Source organism: Budorcas taxicolor, chromosome 11 (assembly GCF_023091745.1).
Source record: "Budorcas taxicolor isolate Tak-1 chromosome 11, Takin1.1, whole genome shotgun sequence".
Lineage (NCBI taxonomy): Eukaryota > Metazoa > Chordata > Mammalia > Artiodactyla > Bovidae > Budorcas > Budorcas taxicolor.
The window spans coordinates 70,202,337-70,224,707 of NC_068920.1; the positions used below are offsets into that span (position 1 = coordinate 70,202,337).

The window sequence follows — 22,371 nt, forward strand, 5'->3', positions numbered from 1 at the left end:
GGAGAAATGCTGAGTCTTCTGATCCATGCATATGGCATGCTTGCTGTGCTTAGTCACTCAATCATGTCTGACTCTTTGCGACCCCATGGACTATAGTCCGCCAGGCTCCTCTGTCCATGGGATTTTTCCGGGAAAGAATACTGAAGTGGGTTGCCATGCCCTCCTCCAGGGGATCTTCCCAACCCAGGGATCGAACCCAGGTCTCTTGCATTGCAGGTGGATTCTTTACCAGTTGAGCTACCAGGGAAGCTCCCGTGAGTGTGGTATGCCTTGCCATTTATTAAGGTCTCTTTTCTCTTCATGGTGTTTTATAAGTTTTGATCTTGAGGTCTTGCACATTTTTTATTCGATTTACTCTTAGGTTCTTCTTCTTTTTTTTTTTTTTACCTATTTACTCTTTCTAAAGAGTCTTTTATTTGGCCTTTACAAAATACAACTTGAGTGAAAAGTAGTGTACTTGCAACATAAATGCATTAAAACAAAGTCCTGGGACGTCCCTGGTGAACCAGTGGTTAAGACTTTGCCTTCCAAGGCAGGGGGTGCAAGTTCAATTCTTGGTTGGAGCTAAGAGCCCACATGCCTTGTGGCCAAAAAACCAAAACATAAAATAGAAGCAGTATTGTAACAAACTCAGTGAAGACTTTTAAAAAATCACCGCCTTTTTCGCTGTCAAATTACTTACAAACCACCACATTGCCCCTTGAAATTCAGTGTTGCAGAGAGGAGTGAAAACAAACCATTTCACAGCTGTCAGATTGGTAAAAACACAAAGGTTTTAGAAAACCAAGTGTTGGAGACAAAAGGCAATGGGCGGGAGTGTCACCGGGACCATCCAGCCTAGAGAGCAGCTGGCCCTCTCTGAGACAGCTGAAGGTGGGTGTTCTGACTCTGGAGCTCAAGCTCCCAGCAGTTCTCCTCTTTGCTGCTGGAGGATGATATCTGCCTGGAGTGAGCAGGAGCTTCTCTGACTTGCTCATCTCTCTTTTGCAGATTCGCGCCCTAATAGCTGACTTTTCCATCATCTTCTCCATCTTGCTCTTCTGTGGAATTGATGCCTGTTTCGGCTTGGCAACCCCCAAGCTGCTGGTGCCCAGCGAAATTAAGGTTTGCTCTGGAACCCTGCTCTGGGCATTTTTTCTGCCTGCCCCCCAGCTGCAGATATCTTGCCCTCTATGCTGATCAAGTTTTTAATGTACTCAGCCAAGGGGCCACATCGGTTCTCTGTATATGCTTCACACTTTCACTACACAGCCTTCTGGGGGCAGTCCTTTGCAGTGGTGGCTTGCAGATATATCCATGATGAATTTCTGCTATGTAGCCACAGGATAAAGGGAAGGTGCTTGAATCCACCCTCCAGTCCAGCCGAGGCCGCTTGATTTCCACTTATGGGTCTACAGTTCCCTCTTAGTGAACTCCGGGAGTTGGTGCTAGACAGGGAGGCCTGGCATGCTGCAATTCATGGGGTCGAAAAGAGTTGGACACGACTGAGCGACTGGACTGAACTGAACTGACAATTCCCTCACTCATGGTAGTCTATAAGATGAGCCACTTGGGATCTGTTGAAAATGATCCTTTAAGACAGTGATCCTCGAGAGTTCCCTGGTAGCTTAGTGGTTGGGATGGTGGGCTGTCACCACCATGGCCCAGGATCGGTTCCTGGTCGGGGAAATGAGATCTTGCAAGCCGCAAGGTGAGCAAAACAAACACAAACCAATGATCCTCAGAGTGTGCTCTGAAAATCTGGGGGTGGTGTTCAGCACTCTGCATTTTAACAAGTCCTCCAGGAGCTTCCAGGGCCTGCTTAGTTCAGTTCAGTTCAGTCGCTCAGTCGTGTCCGACTCTTTGCAACCCTGTGAATCGCAGGACGCCAGGCCTCCCTGTCCATCACCATCTCCTGGAGTTCACTCAGACTCACGTCCATCGAGTCCGTGATGCCATCCAGCCTGCTTAAGTTTCATAAATTTCCCATTGGTAGTGGTGGCTTAGTTGCTAAGTCGTGTCCAATTCTTGTGACCCCAGGGACTGTAGCCCACCAGGCTCCTCTGTCCATGGGATTTTCCAGGCGAGAGTCCCTTCTCCAGGGGATCTCCCCACCCAGGGATGGAACCTGGGCCTCCTGTGCTGCAGGCGGACTCTTCACTGACTGAGCCATTGGTCCAGAGCTGGTGTGATTTGCCTGTAGCTCTGCTTGAGCCCTGCTCCCCCACAAGGAGCACCGCCCGCCTCAACTGAACTGGGAGGCAGAGGTTCTAGAGCTGACCCTCCCTACTTCTGAGGGCTTGACTTTTGCAACGTTATTTCAGCTTCAACATCTCATAAAAACACACTGGCCTTGAAATTTAAAGCACTTCTTTCTCTTAAATAAGCAGAATATAAACTCCACCCCAGCTCCTGCACAGATAATGCCTTTTTCTCAATGTGCAAGTCTGAATTAATGTTTGGTGTTTTACAGACACTATAACACTCCCCAGACAGATGACTCAGAGGAGAGGCAGAAAGTGCCAGGCACTGGGCCTCTCATTTTCTTTTTTCTTGCTTTTAGGCCTCATTCCCATTTCTTGTTAGCATATTTTGCAATTAGTGACCACAAACTCTCTCCCAGTGTCCTCTGACTCTCACCACCCTGTTTTCCAAACAAGCCCAGGGCAGCTGCAACAAATCATCTCCTTTGTTCTGTAGACACCACATCCTTCCCAAGGCCCCTGTGCCTCCTGGATCTCCTTAAAGTTGCAGGTGCCTAATGGCTTTAAGGAGAAAGAATATACTTGAAAAGTACTCCAGGTGTGGGAATAGCAGAGGTCTGGGAGAGTGGGCCGGACAACAAGCGCTCCAGGACAACGGAGCGAGGAAAGGGCCCTCTCCTTTGCTCTGTTCAGCCCACACGGCCTGACCGAGGCTGGTTCGTGGCCCCCTTTGGGAAGAACCCGTGGTGGGTGTACCTAGCGAGCATCCTGCCCGCCCTGCTGGTGACCATCCTGATCTTCATGGACCAGCAGATCACTGCCGTCATAGTCAACCGGAAGGAGAACAAGCTGAGGGTAAGCCTGGCGCTAGCAGGCAGGGGCATAGCCTCTTTCCACAGAGTCAGAAGGGACGAAGGAGGGAGGTGTTGCTTCTTGCAGAATGTTGGGCCATTTGTGAAGCAAGTTTGGGGGCAGGAGACTGGAGTTCCGGGGGCAGGGAGGGCAGGGGGAATGGAACCTCCAGATGTGGATAGAGCCAGGGCCAAACCCAGGTTGGGCCCCTGGGCATGCGCTTCTCGCTTCTCCCAAAGTGACTCTCCCAGCTCTGTCTCCCGACATTGAACTTGGAAGTCTGAACAAATCCTAACAAGGGGCTTTTGATCCAGAACCATAGACAGAGGAGCATTCTTCGCCTTCCTGGCCCCTCCAGCTCCTCTCCCTGCCTCTGGGTCTGAGGAGACTCCAGCTATCCTCTCCCCCATCCCAATCCAGACCACTCTAGGCCTGAGCTAGACATGCCCCATTTGGGGCCTCTCATTAGGGAATTGTAGAGATATTGCTTTGCTGGGTAGGAGACCCTGCTTCCCAAGGACCCAAACCCAGGGCCTCTCTGAGCCTGAACACCTCTCTCCTCCCTGACCTGCATCAGTTCCCTGGCTCACCAAACTCTGGGGGTGGTAAGGCCTGACCCCCTTAGGGTGGCAGTCCTCGAAGAGTGCTGCCTAGAAGGCTGAGGAGAGCCCTCAAAACCTCTCCCGCAAAATGGCTGCTTTGGGAGAGTTCTGTCTCTCCCACCCCACCCCAACAGGTGGCTGGGAGCAGGCTCCCTAGACAGCTTCCTCCCTCCCACTGCCTCTGCAGAAGGCGGCTGGCTACCATCTGGACCTGTTCTGGGTGGGCACCCTCATGGCCCTCTGCTCCTTCATGGGGCTCCCCTGGTACGTGGCTGCCACGGTCATCTCCATTGCCCACATCGACAGCCTCAAGATGGAGACAGAGACCAGCGCCCCTGGGGAGCAGCCCCAGTTCCTGGGGGTCAGGTAGGTGAAGGTCAGGGCCTGGGGACCACCCGAGCAGGAGTTGGGGTCAGTCTAGGGGGTGGGGAAGTGGGTTTTTCTTACCATCGAGGTATTTGGGTGAATAGGGCCCCTTCTCTAACAATCCAGGAACCACAGGGATAGGAGTGATAGCTCTGAAGGGAGGGAAGGGGAAGACAAAACTTCAGCTGTCGTGGAGTTTTTTTAACAGATTCCCAGCAGTGCACCCCAGCCCCTTCACACGCTCTCACTTCTTGCCTATATAGGCCACTCAAGGGTTCCTACAGAGCACCTTCTGACCTGGTTTTTGTCCCCTTTTTAAGACTCCCTGCCATGCCATCCCTCAAACCCCCCAAATCAGGGTTCACGTCTTGCTCAATCTCACTCCTCCAGAAAGCCTTTCCAGGACCACATCTGCCCCTGGGCTGTAGCCCTTGGCCTGTCACTTCTGTCCCTTCCCTCGCCCCTCCTCTCATGCCCAAGTCAGGTCTCTGACCTGTTTCAGGCAGGGAAGTGCATCTTCCAGCCCTTAGGAGCTCTGGGGTGAGCCCACATCAAACACTGATGTTCTCATACATGGCTGTCCTAAGAACTTCTGCCCATGCCTGAGAATACCTGGGCCACCCAGCAGGTCCCAAGCAGTTCCTGGGGTCAGGGCATTGTCCTCTCCTGGATCCCCAAGCCCCAGATGTCTGGGTCTGAGCAGTCTGCCACAGAGCCCCAAGCTCCCTCCAGGCTTGTGCCTGGGTCTGAGCACTCCAGAAAACACACCTGCCCTGCAGCCCCCATACCTGCTCTGCCAGCAGCCTGGCCCCCTTCCCCTACATCCTCATCAATCATGTCCCACAGACATGAGGTCCTGTTACAGTTGAAAGGCAGGGATAATGAGCACTTCATCTCCCACTTCATTCTCACAGCAACCCCTCAGGTGGGTGCCATGAAATACATCCTCCTGATGCTGAAGACGTTTAGGACCTTGACTGATGCCACATGGCTAGTAAGTGGCAGAGCCAGGATTAAACCCAAGTCGGTCTGGCTCAAGCACCCCCTGAACAGCCTCCTGAAGGCCCCTACAAATGTCGTCACCTCAGTCAGATTCACTCTCTACACATGTGCCGGGCAGCTTGTCCTCAGGTCAATGGTTTACTCTCTGGAATGGGAGAGCAAGGCAGAGCCCCGGGCCTTGGACATAGCCTTCAAGTGCCCAGAAGGCTGGGGTGCCGTGGAGCGCCTCCCAGCCCACCCTGACCGTGTGCTCTTCTCTGCCAGGGAACAGAGAGTGACTGGCACCATCGTCTTCATCCTGACAGGGATCTCTGTCTTCCTGGCTCCCATCCTGCAGGTGAGGCTCCGTACCCTCTGCGAGGGCCCTGTCCGTCTTCTCAGACGGACACCTTCTCAGGTGCTGGCCTGATGCTTCAGAGCGTGGAACAGGCTCTCCACGTGGCCCCTAGCAGGCCAAAGATATCCCATCCTCACTGCTGTTTTCTGTAATATCACACCCTTTACATCTCTGTTCCCTGGACCTCCCTGGTGGCTCAGATGGTAAAGCGTCTGCCTACAGTGTGGGAGACCTGGGTTCAATCCCTGGGTCGGGAAGATCCCCTGGAGAAGGAAATGGCAACCCACTCCAGTACTCTTGCCTGGAGAATCCCATGCACAGAGGAGCCCGGTAGGCCCCAATCCATGGGGTCACAAAGAGTCAGACACGACTGAGCGACTTCACTTTTACTATCAGCACCAGCACTATCTTACCCCTCCCAGGGTCCACCTTCACCTTTTTGGAGGACACTTCCTTCAGAAAGTTCTGCCAAGTTCCATCCTTGCTTAAATCAGTGGCTTCTTAAGTTGGTTTTTTCCATTTTGCGAGTTTTGGCCTCCTTGTTCGCTTGTTTTCTGAAGTTTAAAACTTGCAGGGGGAGGCTTCTGTCACTGCTCTTGGGCCTGTTTTCTGCTCCTCTGTCTTGCATGTCTTGGTCACATAAGTGACTTTTTCCTCATACTATAGCTTCAAATAGTCCCTTTGGATCAGCTGGAAGAGGTGATAGCAATGAGGAATATATTTGGAGCATATATCTCCCAGAATGGCTCATTCAGGGGTGAGCTTGTGGAAACAAACAAACAAAAAAAAAACTAATGAACCATGATGTTAATTGATTTATGATGGGAAAAATGTCTGGCTTGAGAATTGGTGCTGAACACAACCAAACAGTATTGAATAATTTTTTAAGGGATGTTTCCATTTTGCAGGAAAGAGATTACATACAACGGGGGAGAGAGGGACGTTTTGTTAATTTAAAAGAGTATTCTAAATGGTCGGGGAATATTTGCTTTTACGGAGAGGCTCCCAAAGAACCATTGTGCCTGTCAATCCCAATACTGTCTAACAGCTGAGTGTGTGTGTTAAAAAAGCTCCAACGGGCACTTTAAGAGCCAAACATTCCTACGAACACTGCAGGTGCAGTGTCTGTCTCCCTGAGAGAGGCCTGCTGCCCCAGCTGTTGAGTGTTCAGCTATTTAGTCATTTCTCACAAGCTCTTGTTTGTATTTGAATGGAACATAAAGCAATTAGAAAATTCCACTCATTTCCCTCCTTTTGTTCCATTTGCACTTTAATCAGTTATCTTATGGACACATTAGGAGTGTAAATCTTCCAGGGTTTTGTACTCATGTTTGCTGTGGGCTGTGCTCAGTCTCTCAGTCATGTCTTACTCTGTGACCCCACAGACTGTAGCCCGCCAGGCTTCTCTGCCCATGGGGATTCTCCAGGCAAGAATACTGGAATGGGTTGCTATGCCCTCCTACGGGGGATCTTCCCAACCCAGGGATCGAACCCAAGTCCCCCACCTGCAGGCGGATTCTTTCCCTGACTTTAGTAAACTTCTGTTTTTGCACTAATATTGTCTATCTTCTTAACATAAATATCAATAGCATGCCCAGGGAATACACTTAAAGTAATTGGGATGAAAATAGTTCTGTGCATAAGATATGCTATTGCCAAGGCCTGTGATGGTCATACTTTAAACGATGTGTAGTCATTGCTCATTCTTTGGTAAAATAGAGTTTCCTATTCTAAGCAGTAATGCAAACTCCTTTCTGCTGCAATTTTCCACACAAAAAGCTTGTGGACTGTATTTACTTATTAATTTATGCATCTTATAAAAACAAATGAGGGGACTTCCCTGGTGGTCCAGTGGGTAAGACTCTGGGGCTCCCAATGCAGGGGGCCCAGATTCAATCCTTGGTCAGGAAACTAGATCCCACACATGCCGCAACTAAGACCCAGCACAAATAAATAGATATTTTTAAAATGAGGGACATTCCATTGTGTGTGTGTGTGTATATATATATACATCTCCACAATTTCTGTATCCATTCATGTGTCAGTGGACATCCAGGCCACTTCCATGTCCTAGCTCTTGCCAGAAGTGCTGCAACAGACACTGGGGTGCACGCTTCTCTTTCAGTTATGGTTTCCTCAGGGTACATGCCCAGTAGTGGGATTGCTGGGTCATATGGTAGTTTTTTTCCTAGTTTTTTAAGGAATCTCCATACTGTTCTCCATAGTGGTTGTATCAGTTTATATTCCCACCAACAGTGCAAGAAGATTCCCTTTTCTCCACATCTTCTCCAGCATTTATTTTTTGTGGTACATATATACAATGTGTATTACTCAGCTTTAAGAAAAAGAATGCATTTGTCAGTCCTAATAAGGCGGGTGAACCTATTATACAGCCTATTATACAGAGTGAAGTCAGAAAGAGAAAGACAAACGTTGTATATTAACGCGCGTGCATGGAATCTAGAAAGATGGCACTGCTGAGCCTGTCTACAAGGCAGCGGTGGAGCCGCAGACCCTCAGAACACACTTGCGGCACGGTGGGGGAGGAGCAGGCGGGGCGAATGGAGAGGGGAGCGGAAACATACATCACCACGTGTGGAATAGCCAGTGGGGATTTGCCGTGTGACTCAGGGAGTTCAACCCAGTGCTCTATGCCAGCCTAGAGGGGTAGAAGGGGGTGGGAGATGGGAGGGAGGTTCAAGGGGGAGGGGACATATATATATCTGTGGCTGATTCATGTTGATATATGGCAGAAGCCAGCACAATATTGTAAAGCAAGTATCTTGCAATAAAAATTTTTTAATAAAATTTCAGCCCTGGGGGGGGAAAAATGAGAAAATTCCCTGGCAGTCCAGTGGTTAGGAGTTGCACTTTCATTGCTGTGGCCTGGGTTCGATCCCTGGTTGGAGAGCTGATCTCACAAGCCAGGCAGTGCAGCAAAAAGAAGAGAAAAACAGGCTCTGTAAACAGGGTAAGATGCCATCTATGGGGAAATGTTCCTTATTGCTTTAGCTGTCATGAAAAAGTTTTTATGGGGTTTATTATAGCTCCAAATGCTCTGATACTGTTATTGCATTTTCTCACAAAAGGATTTGAAAAATCTGGCTGCCACTCTTTTACAATGAGTTGAAATATATATATATATAAAATCATTTAATCTTTTTGACACATTTTATAACAGGAAAGACATCTCAAGTCTTATTGACCATAAGATTTAAGATTTCTGATTTAATTATATCAAGGTCTATATCAAGGATTTCAAACTTGTTAGATGATTAAAGCATTATCACTAGTTTGTTGCTGTTGTTTAGTCACTAAGTTGTGTCCAACTCTTGTGATCCCAAGGACTGTAGCCTCCCAGGCTTCCCTGTCCATGGGATTTCCCAGGCAAGAATACTGGAGTGTGGGTTGCCATTTCCTTCTCCAGGGCATCTTCCTGACTCAGGGATCGAACCCACATCTCTTGCAATGCAGGCGGATTCTTTACCAGTGAGCCACCAGGGAAGCCACTAGTTGACACCAGTACTAAACATGAGATTGATTCTAGGTAGAGATATTTGGTATAGCCAGTTCAAGAAAAATACAATTTTAAAACAGATTTGAGTTACTAGATACAATCCCAGAATTTATTTCCAATCAAGAAAATTTTCCATGAAGTTTGTTTAAGTTTTTGCAACTCTAAATTTTCCTGGTTCTATCAACATAGGGAAGTACTAGACTCATTGAGAATTTACACTAGAGAACTATTTACCCAAGGCCATGCTTTAGTTGAAATTTTTAGTTTTTATTTATGTAGCCAAAAGAGAAGATGCTGCAGATTTTGAGGGTGTAAGTTAGATCCTAGTTGTTAGTGTTTCTATTGTTATTGTTGTTTCTATATCGTTTATTAACCTCACCTATTTCTGGACCAGTTCCTCCAGTAGAGTTCTGTTCCAGGACTTCTCAAACTTTCATGTGTATTAAAAATCATCTGGAAATTTTGTTAAATGAAGATACTGATTCAATAGCTGTGTGGGGGCCCCCAAATTCTGCATTTTTAACAAACTCACCAATGGTACCACATCATGCTGGTCCAAAGATCACACTTTGAGCAGCAAGGAACAAAACCACCTCCTACCCATCTCTCTGAATCAATGAATGGTTAGACTGACATTAGATACAGTGATGTTTATTAGAGTATCAGTGATAATTTTCAGTCCTTCCATCACCAATTTGCAAATATTTGGTTATCTTGCCAAACAAGGGCACTGGGGGATGAAGTGGCTGTGTATCTGATGGGCAGCATAAATGTCTTGCATACTCAGTTCTGCAGATTCTCAGTTCTTTCCAAGCCCCAAAGGGTTTTTCTTGTTTTACTGTTTTCTTTGCAACTCACCACAGCTTGTCAGGATTGTGAATTTCTGCATACTGCCTCAGAGGAACTCCTGATCATATCAAGAAGCTTCCCCTTTTGTCCCCATATTGTTCTCACAGTCTCAGACTCAAATTATATAGGAAGGCCTTATGTTTGTAGGATTGTGATCCTTGTTCTTTGCTTTAGCAAGTGGTATAAAGCTGACACTAGAGGCACCTTTTTGCCACTTTACTCTGTCATTAATATTTGAGAAAAGCTCCTCCATGGATATCCAAGAAAGATTTGCATCAATTAATGTAGAATTCTAGATCACAGCCCCATCACTGGTCAGAGTGTAATGTCACAGGCCTTTCAGATTTTCTGAGAAAGCTCTTTCAGCCTGCAAATGACAAGATGTTCAGTTGCTAAGTGGTGTTTGACTCTGCAGTCCCATGGACTGCAGAACACCAGGCTTCCCTGTCCTTCACTATCTCCTAGAGTTGCTCAATTTCATGTCCATTGAGTCAGTGATGCTATCTTACCATCTCATTCTCTGCCACCCTCTTCTCTTTTTGCCTTCAATCTTTCCCAGCATCAGGGTCTTTTCTAATGAGTCGATTCTTCACATCAGGTGGCCAAAGTATTGGAGCTTCAGCTTCAGCATCAGTCCTTCCAGTGAATATTCAGGTTTGACTGGTTGGATTTCCTTACAGTCCAACGGACTCTCAAGAGTCTTCTCCAGCACCACAATTCAAAAGCATCAGTTCTTTGATGTCCAGCCTTATTTAGGGTCCAGCTCTCACATCTGTACATGACTACTGGAAGAAACCATAAGTTTGACTATATGGACCTTTCTCAGCAAAGTGATGTCTTTGCTTTTTAATACACAAATGGCAAGACTGGAAACAATTCCCTAGGCTTAATAATGAGGTGATGATAATCAGTCACTGGTAACTGCAAACTAAGACAGTCCAGTTCTTCTGTTTGATGTGGTTTTCACACTCGTTAGAGCAAAACAGAAGTTTTAAGCCATATTAAATTTGTGTCAGGCTTCCCTGGTGGTCCAGTGGTTAAGAATCTTCCTGCCAATACAGGGGACATGGGTTCGATCCCCAGTCCCAGGAAGATTCCACAAGCTGTGGGGCAACTAAGCCCATGTGTCACAACTATTGAAAATGTGCTGAACAAGAGGAGGCACTGCCGAGAGAAGCCTGCAGCTGCAACCAGCGAGTAGCCCCACTGTCCTCAACCACACGCAGCAACTAAGACCCAGCGCAGCCAAAAATAAATTAGTTAAAAGATTTCTGTTGTTACAGATTATAGCTTAATCTTTTATTTAAGATTTCATTTCTCTCTTCATTGCTCCCACACTATGAGGCTGATTAGGCCAGATTTTTTTCAGACTATTTTCCATTATAAGTTATTACAAAATATTGGATCTTCTCTGTGTTGTACTGTAGATCCTTGTTGTTTCAATGTTGTATATACAGTAGTGTGTATCTGTTAATCCCATACTCTAACTTATTCCTCCCTCTCCCTTCCCCTCTGGTAACAGTAAATTTCTTTTCTTCGTCTGTGAGCCTTTTTGTTTTATACAGATTCATTTGTATTATTTTTTAGATTTCATGTGTAAGTGATGTCATATAATATTTGTCTGACTTAGTATGATATTCTCTAGGTCCATCCATGTTGTACAAATGGCAATATTTCATTTATTGCTGTGTAATAGGATAATATTCCATTGTATGTATGATGTATACTTATCTGTAGATATGTAGAAATATACCCACATTTATTAAACCAATTGTCTATTGATGAGTTGAAATTTTTACCTTATTTAATAATAAGGCAAAAACCTCCTAAGTCATATACAAATGGAATGATGTCATGGACCCATGTTTCCTTTAAGTTCAAATGTTGTAGAGTAACGTTTACAGCATGTGGGGCCAAATCATGCTTTGTGTTTAAAAAATGAACACAGCCTAGTTTATTTTAAATGAGAGGCTGCTGATTTGTTTGGATTTGCCAGCATTCTTAAATGGACTTCTAAAAGTTGGATATAGGACTTTGTGTTCTTGCAAGTGTTCAGCACAGCAGCCCTGGGAGGGAGAGAACCAGGCTTGTGCAGGTAAAGAGAAGGAGAAAAGAAGGAAAGATGCAGCTTAGACAGTGGAGACGTACCTCAGAAATCTTCTAAAGAGTCACAGTGCCCACTGTAGACCAGTATGAGTGATATGATCCCATGTTTGAAAAAGCGAACTGCCCGAGAGCATGATAGGGAGGATAGCTACCCACAAAACCATCAGCAGTTGGTTGTCGCCCAGGGGTGGTCACTTCATACACTCTGTTCTGCTTCTTTTTTACCTGATTGTATATGTTGCATGAGTTTTGTTCCTCAGCAGGTACTCCCCACTAATAGGTAAGCTCATCAAGTGTCACCAGCCCCCTGCAAGCCGAGCAGTGCAGTTTAGGGGGGCCCTTAGCTGGGGCTGGAGGTGGGAAGGGGCTGGCACGAACGAGCAGTCTGTAGAGATTTGCCATGTTCCAGAAGGTTAATCTTCAGCTGGACTACACGGCTTCTGTAGGGCATAAAGATGGTGGGGGGTGGGGAGGCTGGGTGAGCAGCTGTTCACTGGGCTAGAGAAGGGGCAGCAGAGCCCCAGAGACCATCTCCTCCCCCACGGACACTCTGGCTCCAGATGTGCTCACAGACGCTCCGTTCCTCCAAAATTCCAGCTCTTCCAACACTTGGGGGAAAGCCGAGGTTGACCAGGCTGCCTCCGTGACTTGGCAGACATTCCCATCCTGAACAGAGTGGCCAACAGCCTGCTGTGGGCGCGGCCCAGTCCAGAGCTCTGCCTCCCCTCTCGTTTCAGTACATCCCTTTGCCGGTGCTGTATGGAGTCTTCCTCTACATGGGTGTGGCCTCCCTGAATGGCATACAGGTAAGGACCCTTAGGTCCTTAGGTCCTCAGTCTACAGGTGAAGAAACAGGTTCAGAACTCAAAACCCAGATCACGCTGATTCCTATGAGCATTTCCACTACCCTTCTCTCTTTGCTAAGGCAAGCTGCACGGAAGAAAACATTTTGTTACTTACCATGATATACCAGATGTCTTGGATAGCTTGTGTTGCTTTCAAGTTGCATTTTCCTTGAAAGTGGAGTGTTTTTTGGGGCCTGCACCAGGGCTGTACCCCTCCCCAAGAGCTCAGCAGCCCCCCATAAAATCTCATGATACCTCCTCCTAGACCTCCATTCCCCCTCCTTTGCATCCTCGAGACCTGACCAGGGGCTCCCCTCAGTGAGACCCTGCTGTGGCACCCATTCTACCAGAACCAAGACCCCAGCAGGGCCAGCAGGGTCCCCAAGGCCTGGCTGAGGCTCACACTGTCCTCACCAGTTCTGGGATCGCTGCAAACTCTTCCTGATGCCCGCCAAGCACCAGCCAGACCATGCCTTCCTGCGGCACGTGCCGCTGCGCCGGATCCACCTCTTCACCCTGGTGCAGATACTCTGCCTGGCTGTGCTCTGGATCCTCAAGTCCACAGTGGCCGCTATCATCTTCCCAATCATGGTAAGATGGGCACAGGCTTCTCCCTGCTCGCTCTGCAGGGTCAGCCAGGGAAGGTGTCCACAGGGAGACCCACCCTAGTCTCCTCCACAGTGGCCTGACTCTCTTGGGGTCACAAAGGCAGGCATGGATCAAGATTCGGGTTGTGACTCCAGGCCAGATGGAGCTGGGGGGTCGATGGTGGAATGGAGAGGCTTAGAGGGGGCAGAAGTTGTGTGTGGTGGGTGGATACTGTAGTGACAATGCACACGCCTGCCTCCACCCAGCTCAGGTCAGGGTGGCTCAGTGAGAATGCAAAGGCCACCCAAACTCCCCTTCTCTGTGGTGTGATGGAGCTGGGCAAATCTAGCAAGGAGGCTGAGAGCCCCACTGCCAAAATTCAAACCAAGTGCAGAAGTAGAGCTATTCTCAGTCCACCTTTCCATATAACTGAATTTGAAAAAATGAAGGGGGGGGGGCGGATAGGGAGAGCTAGAATCAGAGATTTAGAATTTCAAAGTTTAATGTCATTAACATGTCATTGTTTGGAGAGGCTGGGGAAAGTATGTGAGAATTCTTTGGCTATTCTTGAAACTGTGGGTAAGTTTTAAATTATTCCAAAATTAAAACGGAAAAGGAGAAAAGCCCACAGCACATTGCATCTGTCCCCGTGGGGAGCAGTGGGCTCTGCCCCTGCTGGGACCTGGGAAACGGAGGGGGTTACCGTGGGCTAATGCTCTGGGGAAGCCCTAGGTAGGCCCCAAAGCCTGCAGGGCTGGAATAGGGGCCAAACTGAGGACACAGAGGAGATCGGAAATATCCTGGGAGGGCTCTAGTCAGTGCTTCTTGACCCTGGCTGTTCATAAGAGTCACTTGGGAGCTTTATAAAAGTACATGTGGGCCTCACCCACAGATTGATTAAGACAGAATCTTAGAAAAACCCAAGCATTGGTGTTTGTAGTAAGTTTACAGGTAAGCATAAATCTGCATCCAAGGTTGAAAACCACCACTCCAGGGAATGTGAAATGGATCCTCTCCAACAGTGGGGAGTTCAAAAGTGATGAAGGGCAGGGACTGAGTGCTGTTTCATTTAGTTGTCACTGGCCCTAAGAACTACTAGTAACCCCATTTTATAGGCTGGAACCCTGAGGCTGTGAGTGACTCAAGTCATACAACCAGAAAGGACTAGAGCCAAGATTCATCCCTTCCCCCACATTGATGCTTTTTAATTCACTTGCAGTAAAATTCACTCTGCTATTCTATGAGTTTTGATAAATCACAGAGTAGTGATTCCACCACCATAGTCATGAAACCAAACAGTTCTGTCACCTCTAAAATTCTGTGTTGTCCCTGCGAAGACAGCCCTTCTTTCCACCTTTGCCCCTAGTAACCATGATCTGTTTTCAGAGCCAGGATTTTTGAAAACCAGGTCTGTCCAACTCCCCAGCCCTGCTTGCTCCCAAGACACAGGACCCAGTGTTAAATATGGCTGGATGGTTTTCTCCCTGATCTCATTTAATGGCCAGTTCTTGGGGGTAAAGGGACAATATTCAAAAGTAGCTACTTGGACCCACTGCATTTATTAAAAGGTCAGTGTTTAATCTTCTCCAAAGAATGCATGTTTTGCCTTTAATTTGTTTACCCTGAAAAAAACACAAACTTTCTAGCCTTTCCTTTAAATATGGCAGCATCCAGCTTCTGTTAGCAGAGAGGTTGGCAGCTCTTAGAAATGGGGACATAGGCACAGTTGATCTCAGAGTCTAATTCCTGAATCTGCAGCATGAACACCTCTGCCAGGAGATGAAGCCTCTTGTCAGAGCTGCAGATCTGTGTGTTAACTGTCCGCCAAGTGATCTGATGCAAGTTCCAGTTTGAGAACCACTACTTTAAAGAATAACTAGTTCTCCACCCATGGTCCCCCTCTGGCTTCCCACCCTAGCTGTCACAGGCTCTGTCCCTCAACTGAGGAAGGGCCAGATGAGAGGAACCAAGATGGGTGGGAGGGGAACCATTGTTTGGGGGAAGTTTTGAGAAGGTTCCAAAGATACCAGCAAAAGTCCCTAAACATAGCTGACTGAGGGAGGCGAAAAAAAAAAAAATGCCAGAGTGTGGGGCCTTGAACCCATGGTTTTCTCTGAACTCTCACCACAGATCCTGGGTCTCATCATTGTTCGAAGGCTTCTGGACCTCATCTTTTCCCAGCATGACCTGGCCTGGATTGACAACATCCTTCCAGAGAAGGAGAAAAAGGAGGCGGATAAGAAGAAGAGAAGGAAAGGGGGCCAGGAGGACAGTGACGAGGAGGTGGGGAGGATGGGAGGCCTCAGCTGATGGGAGGGATCAAGACCCTCCCTCCACCTCTGCCATGGCCAGGGAGGGGTGGCTTCTCAGGGAGCCAGGGGGCACTGCCCGGGCCCAGCCTTGGTCTGATGTGCTGAGATCACGTCTGTTTCTGTGAATACCATTAGTGTAGGCCAGAATGTATGAGCCCCCTCACCCAGGGAAAAGGTGGGCCAGGCCTACTGTCTCCAATTCCTGTGGACCCCTGGGCTCACTGTAACAGCAATACAGACCCCAAAGGGGACAGCGCAGAAGCCTCAGGAGGCATCATCAAGGTTATGACGACTGACCTCCAAAGGACAGAGCAGGCCTGGGGGAGGGTGCTAATGGGGACTCATTAGTAGACTGGATTCCTGGGCAAGTGGGAAGACTGGGGCTGAGTCTTGCTCGGAGCTGTCCCTAGGGTCCTGGGGAGGGAGGTGGGGGAAGAGGCACAGGTCCTCACTGAAAGAGTAACCTGTTCCCCAGATGTCTGGGACCTCTCAGTTGCCCCATCCGCCCCTCTCTTCTCCCATGTTCTTCCCCATCTCACCCTAAAACAGTGAGTCAACAGACGAGAAGCCAGTCCTGAATTTATAGTAAATCACAAAATATTTGGGGATAAGATTGTCTACTTCAAGTGTTCATTACAAACGATGAAACTGTCCCCAAAATGGAAGTGACTCATCCAAGATGGTCATGTGTAGGAGGGAATAAAAAAACCATTCCCCACTTTGATCATTTCCCATATACTAAGCTGCCCATGCCATTCCTAATAACCATGTCTGGCTCCCATTCTCCCAGTCTGACCCAAACCCATATCCCTGCCTCCACCATCAACTATTCTAGCAACCCTGCCTTTTGCAGATCAAAGTTGCTCATAGGCAAGCTCTTGCTGACTGACTGGTGATGATTAAACCATCTTCTGATGATAGTGATAGGCCCAAACTCCCCTGGTCCTTGATTATTGTCCTCTTCCAGGAAGGTAAGAGGCCCATAATCCCTGTCCACATGTTTTTCATTGATTTCCACACCCCCGCCACCCCAAAGGGTTATGCTGCACAGCTTACAGGGCCTCAGCTCCCCGACCAGGGAATTGAACCCGGGTCACAGCAGTGAAAGCCCAGAATCCTAACCACTAGGCCCCCAGGGAACTCCCCTGTGTGAATGAGTTAGATGATTTGAAAGTTAGGTTCTGCAAACAAAGAAACCGGAGTCTAAGTGCCTTTTAAAGACAAATATTCTTTCATTGATTCATTCAGTAAATATTTGAGTACCTACCACATGCCAGGAATTATTTCAGTTCAGTTCAGTTCAGTTCGGTTCAGTTCAGTCGCTCAGTCGTGTCCGACTCTTTGCGACCCCATGAATCGCAGCACACCAGGCCTCTGTCCATCACCAACTCCCGGAGTTCACTCAGACTCGCGTCCATCGAGTCAGTGATGCCATCCAGCCATCTCATCCTCTGTTGTCCCCTTCTCCTCCTGCCCCCAACCCCTCCCAGCATCAAAGTCTTTTCCAATGAGTCAATTCTTTGCATGAGGTGGCCAAAGTACAAGAGTTTCAGCCTCAGCATCAGTCCTTCCAATGAACACCCAGGACTAGTCTCCTTCAGAATGGACTGGTTGGATCTCCTTGCAGTCCAAGGGACTCTCAAGAGTCTTCTCCAACACCACAGTTCAAAAGTATCAATTCTTTGGTGCTCAGCTTTCTTCACAGTCCAACTTTCACATCCATACATGACCACTGGAAAAACCATAGCCTTGACTAGACAGACCTTAGTTGGCAAAGTAATATCTCTGCTTTTTAATGTGCTATCTAGGTTGGTCATAACTTTCCTTCCAAGGAGTAAGCATCTTTTAATTTCATGGCTGCAGTCACCATCTGCAGTGATTTTGGAGCCCAAAAAAATAAAGTCTGACACTGTTTCCACTGTTTCCCCATCTATTTCCCATGAAGTGATGGGACCAGATGCCATGATCTTCGTTTTCCGAATGTTGAGCTTTAAGCCAACTTTTTCACTCTCCTCTTTCACTTTCATCAAGAGGCTTTTTAGTTCCTCTTCACTTTCTGCCATAAGGGTGGTGTCATCTGAATATCGGAGGTTATTGATATTTCTCCCAGCAATCTTGATTCCAGCTTGTGCTTCTTCCAGCCCAGCGTTTCTCATGATGTACTCTGCATAGAAGTTAAATAAGCAGGGTGACAATATACAGCCTTGATGTACTCCTTTTCCTATTTGGAACCAGTCTGTTGTTCCATGTCCAGTTCTAACTGTTGCTTCCTGACCTGCATATAGGTTTCTCAAGAGGCAGGTCAGGTGGTCTGGTATTCCCATCTCTTTCAGAATTTTCCACAGTTTATTGTGAGCCACACAGTCAAAGGCTTTGGCAGAGTCAATAAAGCAGAAATAGATGTTTTTCTGGAACTCTCTTGCTTTTTCGATGATCCAGTGGATGTTGGCCATTTGATCTCTGGTTCCTCTGCCTTTTCTAAAACCAGCTTGAACATCTGGAAGTTCACGGTTCACGTATTGCTGAAGCCTGGCTTGGAGAATTTTGAGCATTACTTTACTAGCATATGAGATGAGTGCAATTGTGCGGTAGTTTGAGCATTCTTTGGCATTGCCTTTCTTTGAGATTGGAATGAAAACTGATCTTTTCCAGTCCTGTGGCCACTGCTGAGTTTTCCAAATTTGCTGGCATATTGAGTGCAGCACTTTCACAGCATCATCTTTCAGGATTTGAAATAACTCAACTGGAATTCCATCACCTCCACTAGCTTTCTTCGTAGTGATGCTTTCTAAGGCCCACTTGACTTCACCTTCCAGGATGTCTGGCTCTAGGTGAGTGATCACACCATAGTGATTATCTGGGTCGTGAAGATCTCTTTTGTACAGTTCTTCTGTGTGTTCTGCATTAACAGTAAGTAAAACACATGGTGTCTCTCCCTTCCCACTTACTACTAATCTTCCACCTCTTCCTCAAGGGTTTTCATGTTTAGCTCAGATCTATTGGTCTTAGGACTCCTGTGCTAGGCATAATTCAAAGAGAACTGGGCTATAAGAATTGGGACTCCAACCATATGGAAGCCCCAAATCAGACTATATAGATTTCAGTGATCTTCAGTTTAGTGTGGGCAAACCTCCTCTTTCCTTCCTTACCCCCTATGCCCCTAGTGCCCCCAGTTGCCCATGCCACCAGCCTGCCCCCTCTTGCATTGTTTCAGATGCACTAATCCAAACATGACCTGTTGAGCCTCAGACGTTTTCCCGTGATTTTTGAAATGATTGAGAGCTCAAATCCCAGCTGAACTGCTCCCTTTGGGAGAGCAAATAGCATCACACTAGGATTATAAATTAGTCAAGGTCTTAGGGGTTGGTCCCCAAGATTCTGAATGAGTCACAAGCACCTTCCACATGTTGAAAGGGAACCTACCCCGGAAGGATCAGATGTGGCTTATGAAGAGCCTGGGGGATTTCTTTTGCTGTCTTTACCCACTCCCAACCTCAGCTTCCTATCGGTGGACAGTCCTGTCATCAAGACAACACAGTCTATCCTGGGCGTAGTCTGAAAGATCGCAACATGAGTCCTGACCCTGGTGCTCCTAAGGGCTTGCCACTTTCCCATTTTAGGGATCCTGCCAGCCCCCACAAGGGCCTTCCAACAAAGGGGCTTCCCATTATGTTCTCCCACAGAAGCGCTTCTTCCTTTTGCATTTCGCATTCTCCTCTCCTCTCTGTATACATCCACCTCCCTTCCTCATTTTCCCCTGGCCCTTGCTGTGCCTCCCACCTACCTCTGGGTGAAGGAATAACTGAAGCGGAAGCCACCCATCTGCGGGGTCCCTGCATTCATCTTGTGTAGCACTGGCCATGGGGTCAGAGAACAGAAAGGAGAGGAAATGGGGGAGGGAAGCACTGGAGAAACAGAGTGTTCTCCAGGATGATTCTCAACCTGCTGCAATCTGACACTTCAATTTTCCTGCCAGGACAAAGATCTTCCAGTTGGAGTTACTCACTCTGATTCTTCCTTCAGTGATTCAGAACTTGACCGAAGGTAATAGCCATGAGACAGACTCTTTGGGTGGTAGCTAAGAGAATATGCAATGGCTTGACCGACTATGATTTCTCAAGCCAGTGTCTCAGTAAAGGGCCTTTGCTGCTCCACCACAGGACGCAAAGGCACAGACCTGATGAACTCTCAGATAATAAATCTGTCCTCTTACTGACATAATGTGATGACAGCACACAAGGGTATTCAAGTTTGGTAAAGGAAATTATTATAAAATAGTAAGTAGAATGAAAATTGAAAGTAAATATTGAAAAAAAGACAATAGAAACTAGACATGATTTGAGTATATATTATTGAAAGCCAGGATAAGTGAACTTTAAGGATCAAAACACCAAGCACTTTAATACTCTGTGAAATAAAATAACAGCATGGTTAATTAGCAAAGGTGAGAAAAGGTATCAAGGAAAATAATGATCAAGTGGAGATAAAAATAGTCAAGAAAGAATTCAAGGCCCAGCAGCTCCCATGCCAACAATGTGATTCCTTGCTCTTTTTAATGAGCAGCCGCCCTCAAAACAGGTGGGACTGCTTGATGACTGAAAACAAGGAAAGGGATCAAAAATGGGAAAGAGGAATTGAGGGTCAATAGAGTCTGCCTCAGTCATCACTATGGAAGACGGTGAGGGCGGTCGTACTCCCACAGTTCACCCTAAACTAGACCGGAGGCACCGTGCTAGATCCAACGGGACAAGCATGGGCTGTCCCAGGACCGGAGGCAGCTGACTCCAGATATAGATGGCACCCACCCAGAAGACTGTCAGACACATGTACCAGAGAATGTAGATCACCCAAGGGATCTTCTGAGTTATAAGTCAAGCTGTTATCACATTGCCCAGACGAGATTTATCACCAGTACAAGCGTTAGGCCCAAGGCCACTGCAGCCCAGGAGTGTCAAGTCCAAATGACATATCTACCTGCCACCTCATCCCACTTCCCGAGCCAGGGCTCCTGTGCCCCTCATGCTACTGATCTCTATAAACAAATGTGTTAGGAGAAAAGCACTCTGTCTATCTTGATTTATTTTCATTTTAAAGTAGCCTATAGAAAATTGAATCTCCAATTGCTCCAATTTCAGTTAATGGAGAGAGAATTTGGATCAAGATAGAATATCTCCAAAACCCTGTTAAAGGACTCAAAGCATAGGACAAGGTCAAAATGCAGAATCTTTCATAAACGGTAATGGTACCTCAACTACACTGGTATTTTACTGAATCTATGTAGATGGAAGCAAAGATGACTAAATAACAGGATTCCATTTCAGTGAAGAAAAGAAACTCAGCAACATGACCTAGTTCAGCAGATTAGCATCCATGATCTACCAGGCATGGTGCTTAATCCCTGGGCCTAGAGAAAGACAGACGTATGAACAAAGATATACACCACCCTGTGCCAAGAACAATGGAGCACACCTCAGAGAAAGGACAGGAATCTAAGGGAGGGATCAGCCTTACCCAGAGAATCTGGGAACAATAAATAGGAGTCTACCGGGTGTGCACAGAAAAGGAAAAAAGAGAGAAAAGGCCCTGCAGGTACCGAGAAGAGGCCTGAAATACTACAGAGACACAGGGCAAAGAACAGGGCAAACTGCAAGCAGGAGTTCGAGCAGAGAAGGTTCTTGTCTCGCCAGGCTAAGGAGCATGAATCCTCTCCTTTGAACCATGGGGGACCAGTCAGGTTCGTGATCTGGAAGTTCACTCTGGCAACCACGTGGAAAATAGGCTGAAGCAGGGCAAGAGCAGTAACTGTGACCACTGAAGGCCAGGCAGATAGGATGCTGCTAGTTCCTGTGACGTGCTAAGAGATCAACAGCAAAGACAGAACCGTTTGCCCTAGAACCCTGTTCTGGGAGATAGCATTTAAAAACACCATACCCTAGAAAAATCATTCTTCCCTCCTCTCTTTCTCATTCAGCATCACCCTGCACTTCAAAATCTCCTGTCCAGCCTCACCTGCCTTCAGCTACTCACAGAGCCCCGTCTTCATGGTGCCACAGGTGAAAATAGAGATGGAGCCAGAGTGTGACTTCACAGACATGGACAGATATGGGAGAGAAGCTGACGGCGAGACCACCCTCTAGGAGGAGGAGTTTCCCTGGACACAGCACCGTGAGGGCCTGCGTTAGTCTTCAGTGTGAGGGTCTGGGCCAAAACCCTTCACTTTTCAAAGCCTGTTCCTGTATTTACCAAGCAGAGAGTCATCCTGCCTGATCGGTGAAAACTGGAGATCTGTCGTGCAAAGCCCTTTCCTTCCCTTTGTAGTTATGAAAATAACTAAAGCTTACTGGTACACCTTATTTTAAAATGCAATCCAGCACAGAAATGATAACATTTCTTTTGAGATGAAAAAAAAATGCTTGCCTCTCAAAACTGTAGATAAGATAAAGGGGCACTAGTCAGTTTTTATTTAAAACAAATATCAGTTAAGATTTTTTTTTTAATGCTTAGATTTTAAATTATCTAGATGGTCTTAAAAGAACTGTTAAAATACTTGTACTTCAATAGACCAAGGTTGGAAATTTTGTTTTGCATATTAAGAAATGCAAAAAAGGTCCTCTTATCTCTCCATCCCATTCAGTTTTCTGTGAAGAGTTTGAACCATCTGCATTCTGGCCTTGTGCCAGCACAGAAGTGTGACTGGGGCTTTCCCAGTTTGACAGCTAGTTCTGAAAGTCTGGCTGTGAAAGAACCAACACATTCGAGTGGATGTTTTAAAAACAAGTGAAATCTCAAATCACATGGCAAATCAACCAAAT

General features: G+C 47.0%; 1 protein-coding gene across 1 annotated transcript in view; it reads left to right on the plus strand.

The window, feature by feature from the left end:
* The window catches only part of SLC4A5 (solute carrier family 4 member 5), a 99,348-nt gene extending 77,652 nt beyond the window's left edge, over positions 1-21,696 (plus strand). Inside the window, exons 17-25 of the mRNA XM_052649529.1 lie at positions 991-1,104; positions 2,877-3,038; positions 3,825-4,003; positions 5,270-5,342; positions 12,552-12,620; positions 13,077-13,250; positions 15,378-15,530; positions 19,536-19,603; positions 21,531-21,696. Of these exons, the coding sequence (XP_052505489.1) occupies positions 991-1,104; positions 2,877-3,038; positions 3,825-4,003; positions 5,270-5,342; positions 12,552-12,620; positions 13,077-13,250; positions 15,378-15,530; positions 19,536-19,603; positions 21,531-21,696 (1,158 nt within the window). The remainder of the gene's footprint in view (positions 1-990; positions 1,105-2,876; positions 3,039-3,824; positions 4,004-5,269; positions 5,343-12,551; positions 12,621-13,076; positions 13,251-15,377; positions 15,531-19,535; positions 19,604-21,530) is intronic.
* The last annotated feature ends 675 nt before the right edge of the window (positions 21,697-22,371 follow it).